General features: G+C 34.6%; 3 protein-coding genes across 3 annotated transcripts in view; all 3 read right to left on the reverse strand.

The window, feature by feature from the left end:
* Nucleotides 1-989: 989 nt before the first annotated feature.
* On the reverse strand, nucleotides 990-8,146 carry LOC136802345 (monocarboxylate transporter 2-like). Its single transcript, XM_067059072.1, has 9 exons — nucleotides 8,015-8,146; nucleotides 7,463-7,538; nucleotides 4,838-5,241; nucleotides 4,366-4,479; nucleotides 3,496-3,743; nucleotides 3,022-3,282; nucleotides 2,332-2,704; nucleotides 1,682-1,870; nucleotides 990-1,282 (listed from the first exon to the last, which is right to left on the reverse strand). Exons 3-9 carry the CDS (start codon nucleotides 5,208-5,210, stop codon nucleotides 1,074-1,076), a joined length of 1,767 nt encoding a protein of 588 aa, XP_066915173.1. The 5' UTR covers nucleotides 5,211-5,241; nucleotides 7,463-7,538; nucleotides 8,015-8,146; the 3' UTR covers nucleotides 990-1,073.
* A 2,571-nt stretch (nucleotides 8,147-10,717) lies between these two features.
* LOC136802299 (double-strand-break repair protein rad21 homolog) overlaps nucleotides 10,718-17,900 on the reverse strand; it is a 32,210-nt gene continuing 25,027 nt past the window's right edge. Inside the window, exons 14-19 of the mRNA XM_067059014.1 lie at nucleotides 13,953-14,082; nucleotides 13,443-13,515; nucleotides 13,112-13,200; nucleotides 12,379-12,565; nucleotides 11,719-11,840; nucleotides 10,718-11,399 (exon numbers count right to left, since the gene is read on the reverse strand). Of these exons, the coding sequence (XP_066915115.1) occupies nucleotides 11,320-11,399; nucleotides 11,719-11,840; nucleotides 12,379-12,565; nucleotides 13,112-13,200; nucleotides 13,443-13,515; nucleotides 13,953-14,082 (681 nt within the window). The 3' untranslated portion in view covers nucleotides 10,718-11,319. The remainder of the gene's footprint in view (nucleotides 11,400-11,718; nucleotides 11,841-12,378; nucleotides 12,566-13,111; nucleotides 13,201-13,442; nucleotides 13,516-13,952; nucleotides 14,083-17,900) is intronic.
* Nucleotides 14,347-17,615, reverse strand: LOC136802347 (uncharacterized). Its single transcript, XM_067059073.1, has 2 exons — nucleotides 17,131-17,615; nucleotides 14,347-15,443 (listed from the first exon to the last, which is right to left on the reverse strand). The coding sequence occupies exons 1-2, from the start codon at nucleotides 17,489-17,491 to the stop codon at nucleotides 14,686-14,688; spliced, it is 1,119 nt and encodes a 372-aa protein (XP_066915174.1). The 5' UTR covers nucleotides 17,492-17,615; the 3' UTR covers nucleotides 14,347-14,685.

A 17,900-nucleotide genomic window follows, 5' to 3' on the forward strand; every position in this document is an offset into this window, starting at 1 on the left:
GAAAAATTGCTATTTATTTTAAAACGGGTAAAACCAAAAAGATGTCGTCACTACAATCTCCACCGTTAATATTTGGCTCAAAAGGGGACTCCTTTCACAAAAATGAAATTTTATGCTTGAGACGTATGTACTAAATTAAATCTAGTCTGAATTTGGATCCTAACCTAAGAACGCTGTAAGAATATTTTAGGATGATTTTACCATAAAAGTTAAAAATATTCATGATGAAATGGATTTACACCATTCTTATAAGAAAAAATAACTGTAAAAAGTGAGGTTTTTACAGTATCAGTTCATTTTTGTCCCTTGTTGATTCTTTCTATTTACTAAATGTGAACTAACTTTGGATGAAAAACTGTTAGTTCGTTATTAGAAGACTTGAGAAACCATATTATTTTGAAAGTATTTCAGGGTATTTTGATTTGTTTCTTTATTGTACAATAATCAAAAAATATTTACTAATAATTACTACAAAATACAAAATGTATACGACAAAAAAAGTTAAATAATTTGCTTATTTCTAAACAAACCTCGATATCAATGCTACACCATTAAACGAATATGCAAAAGGGAGGCTGCAACGGCCCAATTAGCGTTGTATAGCATATAGCGATGCTCGAGAATGCGTCTGATAAGAATTCTGATAGAGGCCTAACCTTTGCAGCACGAAAAAAGCTAAAAACTACCATACTTGACAAGAAGAAAATTCCTATCTAGGGATAGTTGGTCTGAATACCAGACCTCTACAAAACCGTAGGTAGTAATACTACTATAGGTGCGCGAATCCGTTGATGTGTTTGGAGTCAGAAAGCTTTTCAAAAGTAGAAGATCATTTGATTTTAAACTAAGTGAGGTGGTAAGGAGTTATGTATGACCAGAAAATGTCTCAAATAGTAAAAGAGTTTTCTCGGTTAGAAGGCCTAAAATTTCTGGGGAGTAAAAAAAAGAAGAAAAGACAAATAAAAAGAACGCTCTTTCAAAACTTCCGCATCGCATCGCCGACACTCAACCGTTATTCGGTCGGTTACAGTTTGATAAAAAAGTCAGATAGTTCACGCATGTCTGATAAGGCATCAAGCATCAACTTTGACCTCATTCAAATCGACATTTCTCCTACTAGCACGACTACGTATACTTTCTTTACTCTTAGATTTGTGTTGTTTGAAATCAATGCTATGCCAGCTACGTGTGAGTAGGGAGACTTGTGATTGTCGTATCTTTTTCATCTTGTCAGCCGACAGATGGTCCTTTGGTGTAGATGGAGCTTCTTCTTCTGGTAAGCCTGGATTAGGGAAGTAAATTCAAAATATATTTTAAAAGTTGAGTCAATCCTCAAACTGCTTAAACTGCACAATGAAAGCACCAGTGCCTGATGTATAACATCTTTGAACTTTTTTCATGTTAAGGTAGTTTTTTCCTAAAAGCTTTTAGTCTGGATATTCAGGCTAGAAGAGGAGTAGGGAAACCCATCTTTTCAGACGGAAACCCGTCCTTATTTTTTTCTAATTTGATGAATAAACAAAAATCTCATTCCCGGTCAGGTTTAGACGGAAATCCACCTGACACAGACACAATTTTAAACAATGATGAGTGTATTGTCTTGATACCCAGGCTAATTTAGTAGAGTAAGAAGAGAATCCCAAACACTAAATCAAAAAACAAATGAACAAATGTATCATACCCATTTTCTTTCGTTCTTCTCTTATTTTTTTAGCTTCTGCTCGTTCTTTTCTTCGTTTAGCTCGATATTTGAATTGTTCTTCGTCCCGTATACACGTCACTGGAAAGAGGAGGACAGCCGAGCCGAACGCCATAGCTCCACACATGAAGAAAGCGATTGAGTAATCACCAGTCGCCGTGTAAACAGCGCCTTCAAATAACCAAGAAGTAAAAACATTAGTTAAGTAATGACATACAAATAATCAGCGTGTGGGTCTAAACCAGTTGAAGACAATCCTGTCGTCTAAACAAATTAGGAAACGGGGCGGTGAAATTACAAGGTTTTTCTCACCTAAGACAATATTTTTAGCAAAGTTTTCTAATGAAGGTCCTACCGGCTCTGTCATTAGTCTACACAATAGACAACTCCAGGCTTTTAAACCTTAGAGTAGGAGTTTTACGCTCGAAACGAAGGAAGCTATGACGTAGCCTACTTTGTGATAGGAGGGTGTCCAATTGCTATAAAATGACGGGAGGGAAACTGTTGATCGATCAAATGACATTTCCCCTGGAACAAAGAGATTAACGTTCAAAGGGAGGAAGAAAGCCTGTTGACTTACTGTCGTCTTTTGAGATTAAAGATTAAAGGATATCAAGAAAAAGGAAACGAACCTGCAATTGGTGGACCAACCACGAAAGCAGAAGCGGAGCATACCAAAAAGGTGCTGTAAGCTTTCGGTAGTAATTCTTTACCAGCTAAATCTCCTATAATAATCATATTCGTCGCCTGGCCGCAACCGTCAGAAAATCCAAAAGCTATTGCGTAGACTAACAAGCCTGGGTATGACTTTGATAAGACTGGGACGAAAGTTGTTGCGATGCATAAAGCGACCAAGCTGAGTTGATATGCTCGTATACGGTTGACGCTAGGGTAGGAGAATACTTTGCCGATGAACACTTTACCAACTGACTGAGCTAGAGAAAGTAAGCCTGGTAACAAGTCTGCTTGTGATTTCGATACACCCTCGTCCAGTGATAACTTTACCTGGAAATCAAAATATAACTCATTAAACATTTTATAATAATTTTAGTCCTCCAGAACACAGCAACAGCACAAAATTTCCTGTGACCATCAGAAGTGTTTAGAGAAGAAGCATAGAAAGGTTCCAGACCAGACGGAGAAGATTATCTGGCTAGCCATACTTACCACACTTGCCACGCCATTCCTTACTAAAAATCAAAGTAGTTTTCTATAATACCTTGTTGCAATGATCCAAGTTTATACCAAATAGAAGGATCTCTTTACTGATGGTAATAATAAATGCACCAGTCACAAGGGGATTATAAACCAACTATACTCACCAAGTGGACATAAGGTACGTAGTATCCAAAATTTAAGCAGTATGTGGAGAGAAGAAATATGAGAAGCGGTTTATTCTTCCATATTGTGTCATGATAGAAGACTTCTTCTTCTAATAATTTTTCTTCATCTTCTTCATTTAGACTTTCTAGATCTTCTTCATCGTCCTCTTCATTTTCTTCTTCAGCGGGATCCTTCTCTGGAGGTGTCTCGTAGACTAAACCACATGTAAACAAAACACCAAACGACACTGCAGCCATGATCTGAAGAAGGGAGTAGAAAATTATAAGATATTTATTTTCATGACCATCTTTAGAACTCAAGATTTGAACTTTAAACAAATAATTAATTTTTGTCGTCGAACCAAGAAAGGTCAAAAATGATTTAAACCATTAGGACTATTTCTTCCTCGAGCTTTCTTTCTAGTTTGTACGAGACTCGCATTGGTTAACTCGTTTCATATAACACATACATACCCTGAAGCCTTTCTTGATGCCTACAGAATCCAAAAGCATACCATTAGCCGGTGAAAGTCCCATGCCTCCTAAACCGTTCCCGGCTAGTGCGATGCCATGAGCCAACGCCCAGTATGTTGTATGATAACGAGGCAGAATCAAGAGAGAGCAACTGTAACACAGACTGGAACCGAATCCGAACAACAATCCGAACGTGACGTAGAGAATGTAAACACTATCAGCGAATGAGGAGACAAGCAAACCAAGACCTGGAAATAACAACAGTAGTATGAGTTGCATTAAATATCAAATATTGGAACTTTAAATATTGATAAAGAAATAATCTGTTTCTCATTAATGTAACACGCTCTACTTAAAAAGTATCGAGCAGTCTCATCTATCGTGCAGAGAATCACACAAAGAAAATATTTGACGTATCTTCTATTACAAGTAGCATTATATCTTTTATGAGAAATTAAGCGTGTTGGATGCTAACACGAACACATTCCTTGCTCAATGTAGTAGGCCTGCTAAGACCTGTACAGTAAGTTTTGTTGTTGTTCATGCTAATTTCATACTAGTTCGTATGGATTAAAAATTTTGCTTATTAAGTTAGTCCGAACTGGATTTTTCAAATCAGTCATTAGACTACACACTACTACTTTGGATTAAATTTTGGGTTTAACATCCTACAAAACTCAATGAAACCGTGAGCTTCGATATTCACGAGATAGATAATTCAAAATCGTTGAAATATAGGAATTTCTTCGATTAAAAAAATTAAACAATTCGTAAGATGTTTGACACATGTTAAGCGCTTGAAGTGAAAAAAGTGATAAATCTAATCAAATTTGAGAAGGCAGTTTTAAAGGATAATTACTGAATGAATACCTGATAACGTAGCACCGATCAACATAGCGGGTCGAAACTTGATTCGTCGGATGATTTCAAAGGATAAAGGTGTGCTCAGGTAGGATGTACTGATGGAAAGTGAAGCTACCCATGCTATAAAAAAGGAAAAATTTCAATGAATTCAATACATTGGAGTCTCCATAACCCGAACTCACACGGAGAACACCAATTTGTTCGAGTTAGTGAAATTTCGAGTTATGGAGTAAGGTTTATAAGGCTTTGTTAACTAAAGGGACGAGAAAACGTGTTCGAGTTAAGAGGACATTCAAGTTAAAGAGACTCTACTTTAATCTAGGATTGTGCACATGGAGAAAAGGGAATTTTGCTGGCCTAAATCTTTTATTTCTAACGTCAACTGTAAAGCTCCTTATAAATCGCATTCCTATTGGTTAAAAGCTTCTCGAGACAAGGATACTGGGAGATTATGGTGGCAAGCAAAGTAAATACTTACAAGTAGCGACGGGGCTACCTCCATACCCCTCTGGTTCTTCTTGTAACAATTTCACATAGACCGGACCAAAAGCTTTATAAAAGCCCAGCACGAAAAACTGGACCACAAAGCTTGTAGCGCAAACAATCCATGGAAAATATTTTGTTTTGAAAGAAACCGGTTGTCTGTTTGACGTATTGGATTTATCTTTTTTGGATTTCTTTTTATCTTTTTCATTGATTAGATTGTTGTTTTCGTTGTTATCATCTAAGGTGGAGTCCTCTGTATCCTTGCTTAGGTTTTCTTTGGATTTCTTTTTGCTCTCCTTCGTTGATGACGTGGATTGTTCTTCGGCTTGATCGTGCATAGCATCTATGCTGCCGTGATGATTCATTTTCAATTTGTTCTTCTTTTTCTCTGATTCCCTGTGAAGAAACGTGAAAGGAAATTCAATATGTTATATAATGCTATCAGAAAACAGTCTAAAAAGAAATCAGCTCTGTTACAATCAGTTTGTTGTCAAGCAGCCAGTATCTGGTTCACAGAATTTCAAAACGATCATCATTAACCGTTCTTTGAGCATATCTCATTTTTAGATTAATCAAATCATATTTTCGCAATGCCAGTGGTTATCTACTTTTAATTTGATCAGAGAATCTTACAAAGTGCTGGCCCGTTGAAGATAAAAATAAAAAGGTTCTTGCTATCAACTATCAATCTTAATTTTTCAACAACAACAACAAAAAACAACATTTGTAACGAATTGAAACCTGAATTGAAGAACTCGATCATACACTTGATATCGTCTGCTTACTCATCAATCTTAATTTATAAGCTTTTTCACATTGAATTGACACGGGTGTGGAGCAAGATTGGTCAGAAAGAGGGAAATTATTATTCATCACCAAATATGAAGCGGGAACATTTTATGTAAAACTAAACCCTTTGAAGCGATGAGATAAACATTGATTAGACCTCCAAGAAAGAAACCTCTTGAGAGAATCTGATTCACGTTTTTTTGTATAAGAACAAAGTATATAAGAACATAAAGCTTCAATGGTTAAATTGTTAAGAACAAGTTTAGAACATTTTAAGGCTTCATGGACTCAAAAACATCTGATTTCTTAGGAAGATGGGCAAAAATACTCACAAAATAGTGAAAATAAGAATATGTTAAGAACATCCGAAGGCTTCAAAAGTTTGGGATGTTCTTATTAAAAAACGTGTAAGAAACCTAAGGTTTAAGCAATATAAATGTTATTTTTAAATGATTCTAAGTACTAAATATATTTTGTTTAACAATCAATTTAAACAATTAAAAGGGCTCCAAGCTCTCAAGCTCATTTTCTAATATTTGGAAGACTTTTAAGTTCACCAAGACTATTTCACCCAGAAAATTTGAAAAGCCTACTGACCTCTTTAAAAAAGAAAGGAATCTCAATCTGTTCCGAGGACAAAAATATTCCTCAATAATTAGAGTACAAAAACCACAGGAGCATTAATCACTTTAATCATGGTAAGGATATAATTAGATGGTACAATTACATGAGAATTGACATACTTTTTGTTGTTCCACTTATAAGCGTTATATGTTCGATAATTAAATACACATTTTGTCTAAGATGGTAGAAAGTGCCCCGGCGCCCCTTTAATAATGATTTTTAATCAAATAACATTAAGAGTTCAAGGGGAAAGTGAACGAAACATTTTCGAGGCCTTCAAACTGAAGGAATACTTTTAGAAGCAAAATAATGGAAAAAAGATTTCTTTAAAGTCTTCTTCAAGGTCAAAGCAAAACACTCACTCTACAAGACAGATGGGATGGAGTTTTTATAAGATACTTTAATTATTGGTCATTTGAAGTAATAAAAATGACGCGTTCTTTAGAAAAAGTAACAAAATTGTTTTATTACTGGTTAACGACCAACCAAATCAAATAAGAGCTTGTAAAAACTCCATCTCGTCCCCTACAAGAGGGCTATCTTAACAACAGCAGAACATAACTTATCAAATATTTTAGTTTAGATCAAGGCGTGCATGGAATACTAAGGATTTAGTGAAAGCAGGCTACATACTTTGACGTGATTTTGAAGGGGTTTTAAGTTTAGTTGTAGCATTCATGTCAAATTAACAAGATAAAATGTTCCAAAAAATAAGTTGAAGTTTGAAGACTTTCTACCAACACACAAAGGTGGTCTTTAGAATGGTTTTGTAACTGGTTTTCAATCTACCAATCATTTATAGATATGGTATCTGAAAAACTGTCTAAAAGTATGGTGATAAAATTGGTATAGCAGTTTCTGAAACAAAAACAGCTACTCTACACCAAATAAACCATTAAAGTTTGACAATGATCCTTAATATACCCCGGGGTGTTAACTTAATTGGAGAACAGCCTATGTTAAGAATCGTTAGACTCATTGTGCTAAGCGATCGCCCAGATTTAAATTTAGTTTCGCCGGCCTGTAGCAACAAAATACATCCTGGAAGCAATACACCCATGTGTTCAAACCAACAAGCAAATAAAAGCTAATCTTGTAATTTAAATAGACGCTATTTAGCTCTCAAAAATCTTCGGATCAAAATAACATGTAGTTCGAAGACTTTGTATCAGAGCAAACATGAAAAATAATAATACAGTCTTACTATTAGTGGTGGTTGGCCTTTGTCTTGCATAGTGTAATTGACTTACTGATGCTCCCAATTACAGTAACAAGCACTCCTACAGGGTGATCAAAATAAGGCGATGTTTGCAATACTTGATGACAATATTTGCAGGAAGGAGGAGCGTCAATTATCATTGGGGGTTTGAGTTAATAGAAGCTTGGGTCCATTATAGAAAATTGTTAAGGGTATGTTTACATTATGTTTTTATTCTATTATATTAAACTATTAACAATAATGGAACAGAGAAGAGTAGTTGATGCTTCCCATTCCCATGCACGCACGCCAAGATGAGATGATATGATACTTGTTGTTGACAGCGGTTGGGTTTATTATTGCTTTTTGTATCTCATACAATAGCCTAGAGGTCCCTATAGTAAGAACACTCCCGTTGGACCGCTGATGCCAGGCTTTATGTACAGGTATATACAGTCAACACTCGTCGTTAAATTCGTAGTGTCTGCATTTGTTGGCATTAGCTTAATACGTTACAGAGTAATCATAAGAAAAATCTATAATATAACGAGTACATACATTCATATTGTGTAGATGGGGCCTTAAGCCATAATCAAGAGTCTCATTTATTGCATTTTAATCATTGAAAATGTTAATAATCGGTCATTTGTCTGTTCATACATTGTATGAGTCCAACCGAGCGGGTGATTCCTATATTATATAAAAAGAAAATAAATACAAGAATGGTATTATTAAAAAACAGGGTCATCCATTACAATCGATGAGATTATAATACTATGCTATGATACCGATGAGAGTAGAGATTATAAGGAACACGCGTTATATTCTACACAAGCTTGAGCCGTCAAATATTCATACTAATGGGTACCAAAATGGCAAAGATATTGCATTTAAAATGTACGTAGGGTAGACCTTGTGAGTTTTGATATAAATAGCAATCCGAGATTTGAGATTCTTGTTCTGTGAAACGACGTATAGATCGAACTATAAATGTGCATGGAAAATATTCTTATAAAAATCAATAAATTCTTATAAAAATCAATATAATTTTGTTTTGATGCCGATGATATGATGAATATAGCATTCTTCTATCTTTTCTCAATACATATAATCAAATTGGCTTGAGATTTCCCTGTAAATATTGTTGTTGTGTTAGGCTTTGAAATTCCCATTATGGCTAAACCATCACTCCATGGGCGTACTAGAGAGCTTGACTATCTTTATAATAGCGTAAGAAATAGAGGAAACCATGTAGACTTATTGTGCGAAAGCATGAGAATTGCACACTCTGAACAGTCGTAATTTGGGAGTATAACTATTATATTTACTCCTTATTTTCACCGCCGCTTTATTAGAAGCTCGCAAGTTAGACTATGTTATAGTCTAAGACGAATCACTATCTAAGAAAAAAGCCCAAAGCCGAAGAAAATTCGCAAACGGGTTTTTTTGCCGAAAAGAGTTAACAGTCGGTAGAGTTGCCGATTTTTTTCCGTATACCGCCAAAACGCCATACCGCCATTTTTTCCCGCCTCTGCTATCACTGTAACGGACGATAACATCGTCTACTCGCAAGTCAGCACAGGCCACCGAATATGGGGGCCCCAATATGAAATATTTCTTATCAAATTAAGCTCCAAAACTCCAAAAAACAAGTGTAAAGAAATAATAATATGCCCCTAACACAAGAACATTAATTTTTAAGAAAGCAAGATATTACTCAAGAAAATTTGGTAGCTCCTGTAACTCATGTAACTCATGTCATTATATTCATCATTTCAAGAATGGTAAATAATGAACACAAAAAGAAACACAGTAGAATTTGTTGATGTGAGGAGATTAACAGTGAGACTGTGATGGTTGAATACTGAAGTGAAGTATCATCACAGAACAGCTCAGTTGTTATCCGGTGACCACTCCTGCATAAAGTTATCATCCTTAAAAATATTGTTTAGGGGTAAAAGGAAGCGACAGAAAGGAAAATGCCTCCATAACGAGTCAACTACTTATTTACACAACATGCCCTCAAAGCATAAGAGATCGAAAGTTGTTTCGAGATGTGACCTCAGATTATACTGCTTATTTTTGATAAGCAACCATTAGCCATTTTTTCACTACATTATTTCGTAAAGTAAAAGCTTTTTCGGTAATCCAACAATGGCAAACGATAGCCCTTGACCCAATACGCATAAATATGGTATAATATCAGGGTTATCAATGCAAAATGAGCTAGAATGCTAAGCAACCCACATTTGTAAAAAAATGTGTGTTAAAAATAAGGCTATTATGGGAAAATGAGGATCAAATAATCATAGGCCTGAAACTTAACTTTTACGAGACCTTTTTAAACTATTCCTCAATGGCAAATGCAGAGATTTTGATATCACAGGCTTCGTACTTCGTAAACGTCGTGTATCTGCGTGTATGAATTATGTAAAACACCGACACAATACTCCCGATTATTCAAACCCTGAGGATGGGGTTATTGCAGGAAAAAGGGGTTGAGCGGTATTCAAGTATATGTATATTTTCTAAAAAGTGAACATAAAAGAATGGTTTTCATACCTAAATGCCTTCTAAAAGCTCCGGTCATTTTGTTTTCCAATTCATTGTTGAATTCACTGATTGTCAGGTTTTATTCATATGATTTCATTCTCGCTGTCCAGTAACAGGTGCATCAACGTTTAGTTTATAGATTGTAGGCAACACCATCACTAACTCCAAGCATTTCCTATCACATATTTATACCAATCTTGTTTTAATTTTAAAATTTGTTCACTGAAAAACAAATATAAAATTTACAAAACGAATATATGAACTATGATCGATGATGAACTTTAAACGGGAAAGAAGCGTAGTAGGTATTAAATACGAAAACTTAATCAAACCGTCTACGTGCGTGTTTTTGACGAAAGTCTAGCAGGACCTGGCATGAAGCTACACACAAAAAGATTGCAGCTACATAAAGATTGCCTGCATGTTGCTTGGTCAAAATTTTATATATCATATCATAAGATGTTAAACAAAGAATATTATGATAGTTCACTTTTATTTTTCTTTGCAAAAAATAAATACCTAAGAAAGATACTACCTTTGTAAGTAATGAACACTATTTTCAACGTAACATTCAAACAAAAAGAGGATTTTCTGAAGAAAATTCTTAAAGGTGCTACAATCGGGCGAAAACCAATACTATTCGATCACCACTAATTTCATTCAGAATATCCTCATCAACATAAAAAGCAAGAGATATGCAGGAAAAAATAAAAGGAACATAAAAACTAGATATTTGGTTAAAATATAATGTGTGTATGTACAAAAATTATATGCGAAGTCAAATATAATATATAATATAATATTTCAATTTTAAAAGACACTATGATATGATACAATTATATACAATTAAAACAATGATAAAAATTTACAAATCTAATTTTACGAATACCAAAAAGAATTTCCGTAGGAAAAATATTCAAACATCCAAGAAAAATATTCTCAACTCATTTTTAACCGTTCAACAAATTTTTCAACCATCAACATTTTTTTCTCAACCATAAATCTTTAAACATTATCATCAACAATAAACGATTTTAACGGTGTATAATCTCCGTAGGAATAACAGTGAAAGTCAAATGACGTAAGAGATTTCAAATATCACTCGTCCATGGAAATTACCACTTTCAAATTACACTGATACCAGACCACTATCCACACTGAGTTGGTGATATTTTGATAATGAAGCCTCTCACTTTCTAAGTTACTTTGATCAAGTTGAAGAAAGTGATCATGATATTTGAATCTCCACTACTACCACACATTACCCATACGATAATTGCAACGATAGGAACAGTAGGATTTAAACTAAATCACGTGGCTTTCTTCCAGAGTAGAATATCACCAAAATTTTCTCTCTGTTCGACATCAATCAAACCATTTTTGGTTAAATCTGAAAATAGAAAAAAATATTAAATATAAATGAAAATTCTAAGAACTAAACCGAGATTATTATGACCTCGCAGGTTATGCATATCTGTACAAGTATTCTTTATATATTTTATCTCAGATTGTATAGTTTTGGGGATAATATTTGTTTTTTTGGATCTCTTTTGTTAATGCTTGTGCTTGGTCGAAAATCTTGCACTTGATTAAAATTCTGCTATTTAGGAGCGCTGTGTATAAAAATCTTGTCAGTTTTAAAAATTTTTTTGAAGAATAACTATAAAGGCCGTTGAATTTCAAGATACATTAAACAAACAAATACTTACTTAAGCAAGTGTAGAAAGCCAACGTTGCATCGCGTCTTCGCGTCGATTTGTGAGGAAACAATTCAAAGAAGCTAACTGCATTCAAAGCTGAAGACGTGGTCATGGTGGCTGATGCTATGCGTCTGGAGAAAGGAGACAAATATTACCATTACAGAAATTGTTTGAAGGTAAGGAACACCCTTCCCACAGACCCACTGGGACACCTTCCCACTAGGAAAATTGGCCAAAATATCGTCCCCGACGGAAAATTATACTTCAATTTTTGTCCCCACTGAAAATAATAAATAAACCAATCCTCGCTGCAAAATACCGGGTCTGTGGGAAGGGGTGTTAAGGATGGTAATCGATTCATTTTATGTGAAGAATATTATAATCAGAAGGAAATCAAACAAAGTCTGATAAAATATAAGCCGGGATAAGAGAGTAGAATAGGAATTTATTACAAGTCCAAGCTTTTACCTTTACTTTTAACCGTTGAATTGAACTGACATCTTTGGTAAAAATTTCGACATAATTGATGACGTTAACATTCTTAGAAAATGCCGCAAATAGGACACATCTACTTTTTTCTAAAAAGAGGACCGGTCTGTAAAATACCAACCACGCACGTGCAACCGACCAACCTGGTGACCAAAAAGGACCATATTTAATAAAACTTACTGTTGATATTTAGATAGATGTTTAGGCAAGTGGTCATCATCATCTCCAATGGTGAAGAAAGACTGTTCCATGGTGGGGTCAAGGTCATCCATATCTTCCATCATGGGCGGTAGTGAGGGCGGTGGTTGGTTATCCGATATATCCGTATCATATGGTGGTTGAATTGGATCATTGACCAACGTTTGATCTAAAGATGTTAAGTGTTATGAATGTATTGGGAGCTTGCTGAACTACAGTAATTCCTATTTCATATAAAAGGATAATGCAAACACGAGAGCTTTCTGTGAGTGCTTCTGTTCTATTTCCTCGATTAAGTGTTGCAGTGCTTTTTAAATGTGCATGATTTTGGGTGAAACGCCCTTTTCAAAGATGCCTCAGTTCGAAGAAGTAGGGCGGGCTAACACATAAAAACATGACAAAACTTCAAATTGTGAGAATTTAGCAAACACTCTTCATTGAGTTAATAATCGCTTTTTTAAAGGAAGGACTTGTTAAGTTGTCATGGCAAACGGTAAAATGTCGCCTCTCAAGAGCAGGTGCTTGTTAAAAGACGGTGATTTTAGTTTTTGATTTTGTTCGTTAGATAACGACGCAAAATTAAATAGAAGGAAACAAGGCACTTTTGATACACTTAGGGGAATCTTTCAACATTTTCTGAGGAGCTAACACTTAGTCTTCTGCTAAATAATTAAAATTATTTCAGTTTCATAAAAACTTTAATTTTAAAACATACCAATTTCCTGTATAGGATCAAGTTCAGGAATATCATCCAAATCAGCCTCTACAATGTCTGGAAGAGCTCCAATTCCTGAGACACGTGGACTAAAAAAAAAAAAATAAGATGGTTTCTGATAAAAAGCAATAGTTCTTCTGTGACCCTCTTACTAGGAAAGAGTTTATTACTTTCACACTTTCTAATTGTAAAGAACTCAAGCATAAACATATACAAAAAGATCAAAGACTTCATCCTTATAAAAATGAACCTGAAAAACTTTCTTTTGTTAATCTTTTATAAAAATTATATATAAAAATATTTTCTACATACTTTGTAGTTTATTATTTACCTTGACCTTGCAGGAAGATCAGCCAAGTCTTCGTCAATTCCAGCTTGAATATCAAGACTTTTAGATGATGAAGCTAAACGAGAGTGGAGCAGGAAATTTTATTTGAGGATAATTTTTAATAGAAATTGGACTATCCAAAATAATGCTGGTTCAAGTTATCTTTAAAAATTGATCAAATTAAATGCGCTTGTGTATGAAACGGATTTCGGCTGATTTAGAAATTTAAAACAAAAAATGAAATTTTGACCAAATAGTTCTTTTAGACTCCTGAGCGAGTCTACCAGATGTTTCAATAGGCTATCATTAAATTTTAAAAATACTTAGCACGTATCTATGCTGAAAATCTACACCTACAAACTTTAGGCAAAGATTTCATATTACAAACGATTAAAAACATCTCAATTTTGAAAAATATACTTAAGAAGATTTAGCCTTGATTACGACCATGGAAGAGACGATTTTTATTTGGTTTTTAAAAGCATAGTTAGAATGGGAATGAGAAAAAATTACCATCATCAATTGGTGTTTGGTTGATCAACATTGTGCTTCCGCTGGATTTTTCTAAAGATCTCAAACTTGCATGACTTTCAGCTCTTTGAATATCAATTGAACTTGGTGTATCATCAGGATTTCTTTGAATCTGAAAAGTAAAAAAATAGTTTTATTTTTAAAAACACAGCTAGGAGGTTCGGACAATTTTGGTTTTAAAATACCTAGTGTACAGTATACTTCAGGAGCTTTCCCCTAATCACAAATTTTTTTTCTGAGAAGCATGTTTCATTTTGTAATTGTGATTTTTCAATTAAATTTCATGATGCTGTAAATCTGCACTTTTGAAATAATAAATTTTCAAACAATGGCCTTCTCATAAAATTTGGAATGAAAAGTGAAAAGAAATTAGCAGTTTAGCTGTTACTTACTGACTATTTACTAAGAGTATGTAAAAATCGTACTTCTACTATAAACCACTGGTACAAAAATATAATACACAAACTACAAGAAAAATACAAATAAAAAATAATTGTTTATTCAAAGAGGGTTGATTGATAAACATAAAGTCAAATTTTAACTTGTTAAATATTTTTCTCAAATGAAACACTCAGTTCAAATTATGTAATATAACTAGAAAGGTTGCTAATATCTAGATGTCCAAAAAATTAAATCCTAAATAAACTGGGAAGAGTTTCTCCGTATCCAATTCAAAAACATTATGATAACACTGTAAGACTCAACATATCCGAGGCTATTCTTCCAGCTCGTATAATATTTGCATAATTTTCATTTTTGCAAGTTTACTTTTCTTTGGTGAAAGACTACGCAATGGTTCAACTAAGCTTTCACAAAAAAGTTGGTGTGTGTCTTTTATATTTGGGTCTGCTTCAGTCATATTACCATTGTGGAGTTTATGTTTCTTTTCCGGTGGTTCATGTGTAGAATTCATACCATTAGGTAATTTACCACTTGGAAAGTACCTCACATTCAACAGCTGAGTATTGTCATTTTGGGTTGCAGCCTGTCCAGATTGAATATCAAAAGAACTTGTGGAGTGTAATGAACTATCACTAGTTATCATTTTAGTTGTTTCCAGCTCTCCAACTCCAACTTGATCAATTTTGGTTGGAGTAAGTGACTGTGGATTGTTTGCAGTTACATTGTTTTCTGATGCATTTGTAGACATTAGTGCAATATCTGTTTGCGATATATCATTTGGATTCAGCTCTTGGATAGAAAACTTTTTCATTGATAAAGAAGTTAAAGACTTTTTTGTATGTGTCTTAGTTCTTGCTTGCCTTTGTGATGGTTGGGGTATTTGAATAGATTCAGTTCTAACTTCTAAATCACTTGCAGGTGGAAAGTGACCTTTAAGAAATGATAGTTCTTCAAAGAAATTACAAGTTGCCAACTGTTTGTTTTGATTTTTTGACTTTTCAGCTTTTGAGCGACGTTTCAAGCATTTACGGTAATTATCTTTCAATTTCTTGAATTCTTTTTCTAGGGTTACTAAAATAAAAGAGATTGAGAAAATAAAATTGGAGATCTTAGTTAAAAATTAAAAAAAGGGACTAAATCGTGAGCATAGACATTTTGCTAGTCAGGATGTCCAGCATTGAAACAATGACACATTAGTGTATGATTATTACAGCGTACACTTATTTATTATCATTGTTTTGATGTTGGAATTTTTAATTATTCAACATGACATCCTTACTAACGTCGTTTTGCATTAGATTCCCATCCCGCACTTGTCACATTTTTCTAAAAATAATTTAATAAAGTTTGCAATTTTCTTTATAAATGAGCGCCTTTTCACGTTTCAAAGCGCTGTCTAAGCTAGGATTTTCCTAAAATTTGGCCCCCTCGAAAAAGCTCCGCTGGGAAGCCTTGGCACCCCTGACCCCTCCTGTCACCGTGCATCTGTCCAAAACAATAGCGTTAGTTTATTTTCTAGCTTTCTTTATAGCTTGATTTCCTTGTAGGCTTATATACTTTTATCCCCACAAAGTGGGGAAAATTTTGCATTTGAAAGGTTCTTAGTAATGAACTGAAATCTTTTCCAGGTTTCTGAATTTCAAGGGTTTCAAGGCTCTAAATTTCATACTGTAAGTTGGTCTAATGTCGACATCCCTCTTCTAATTTCGACACTTTCTTTGGAGATAGAAACGGTCCCCCATAGAAATTGATAATAGGAAGGTCGAAATCGCTGATTGAAACCAATTTTTTTGCTTAGCAATCAGAGAGGGATAAATCTTTTTTCTATCAGTGATTCTGACCTTTCTATTATTCCTATCTCTAAAGAAGGGTGTCGGAATTAGAAGAGGGATGTCAACATTAGACTAACTTATGGTAGCTCAAGGGTCTACTGAAAATCATCATATTTTCAAGGTTTTCAAGGAAATTTTCAAGGGTAGAAATAAAATCAAGGACGTTTCAAGGATTTTAAGGATCTCAAGGGTTGCTGGCCACCATGGGTCTTTTCTCGGTAGAAAAGTGGCAGAGGAATCTTAGTGCAGAAATGGAAATCTCATGCAAAACAAAATGACCTTTTTAAGTTTGCACATAGTCTGTACTGTACGGTCGTGGCTTCTTCGTAAAGACGAAAGACAGATCTGGACTTATTTCGTACTTTCCAGTCTCTTGTTCGTAGTTTTCCTGACTTTCTGGTTATGTGAGTTATTTTCTATGTTTTCTAACTTACTGAATGACTTACCGACAGATCGCCACCGGTGGGATTCGAACCCACTAAATGCAAAGTTCCGATGATTTGAAACCCAATGCCTTATCCACTGCGCCACGGATTCATGCCGAGATAGTGTTTCTGACGGCTATTTATATTGTATATACAAACTGCAGACCAGACTATATTTAGAGAAAATCACAAAAGAGTGCTTGTTTTGAGCTCCAACCCTAACCCTAACTGATAATAACCAAATTCTTAGCCAATCTGATACGTAACCACACCCAAACCACACCCATACCCAACCCTACCAGGTCGCCTGCAGGTCCTGACACTATTCCCGCATGCCGGATCCAAAAATAGATACATGTCTTTCGCTTTTACGAAGAAGCCTTCACCGTACTGTACACTTCCTTAAAAATAAAATAAAATTGTAAAAATAAAATGTAATTGAGTGTCATACAGTAAATAAAATCAAGGATAATTTTATATTATATCATCATTAAAACTCACTGTGCTCAACTTGAAGCTCTTTCCCAATTCTCTCCCAAACTTCTTTTTTGTTTTCAGGGTAGCGCCACCCAAAGGTTGAATGGTCGTACAAACATGGGTTTTCTTTGATCTTCTCAATAAGCTTTGAAATGAACGCATTTTTATCTTCATAAAGTGTACTTGATTCAAAACAATATTCTTCATCTGGGTCAAGCTCTTGTGGGCTTGGAGTAGACATTTGTAATAGTTTCTTCATTGCCTTTGGATTGTTCAGATTTATTGCTTGTGATGGAACTTCATCTGGCTCACTTTCGTTTGTTGTTCCTTCTTCTTCTTTGAAAGTTTCATTATCATTTGAATCTACATCAGAACTGTTCTCCATTCTTTCCTCTTGAAGTGCTTTACTTTATTACTTTACTGTAAAGGTTGGCAGGATAATTTGTGAGAAGGACAGTTTTGACAAGCAAAATCTCTAAAAACACACATGTTAAAAAAAATCCCGCTGCAAAAGGCTACCATTTTGGTTTCCTTTGTTTTTGTTCCAAGCGGAACAAATTTGTGTCGAGCCACGGGTTTCCGAGGAAAATTTTCCAGAAAGGTCAAAGCGAGCGGAAAACTCGTAAACGCGGAAACTTTGACCCATAAAGGCAATCACTCTGTACAGGCACAATAATTTCAAATTTTTCTAATATTTTTTTATTTCTACACAGTATGCTGACAATTAACTTTTTCAACAATTTCTCAGCACCCATTTTTACGAAAGCATCCATCGAAAACCTTTTTTTAAACAT

This window comes from Clytia hemisphaerica, unplaced genomic scaffold (genome assembly GCF_902728285.1).
Source record: "Clytia hemisphaerica strain Z4C2 unplaced genomic scaffold, Clytia hemisphaerica genome assembly, whole genome shotgun sequence".
Classification (NCBI taxonomy): domain Eukaryota; kingdom Metazoa; phylum Cnidaria; class Hydrozoa; order Leptothecata; family Clytiidae; genus Clytia; species Clytia hemisphaerica.

Excerpts from the sequence above, each read along its gene's own strand:
- LOC136802347 (XM_067059073.1), bottom strand. The coding sequence starts at position 17,491 with ATGGAGAACAGTTCTGATGTAGATTCAAATGATAATGAAACTTTCAAA. Across the intron at positions 15,444-17,130 it reads AGAGCTTCAAGTTGAGCACA|TAACCCTAGAAAAAGAATTC; the intron begins GTGAGTTTTAAT and ends CTTTTATTTTAG.
- LOC136802345 (XM_067059072.1), bottom strand. The coding sequence starts at position 5,210 with ATGAATCATCACGGCAGCATAGATGCTATGCACGATCAAGCCGAAGAA. Across the intron at positions 1,871-2,331 it reads GGTTGGTCCACCAATTGCAG|GCGCTGTTTACACGGCGACT; the intron begins GTTCGTTTCCTT and ends GGTTATTTGAAG. Across the intron at positions 1,283-1,681 it reads AGAAGAACGAAAGAAAATGG|GCTTACCAGAAGAAGAAGCT; the intron begins GTATGATACATT and ends TCCCTAATCCAG.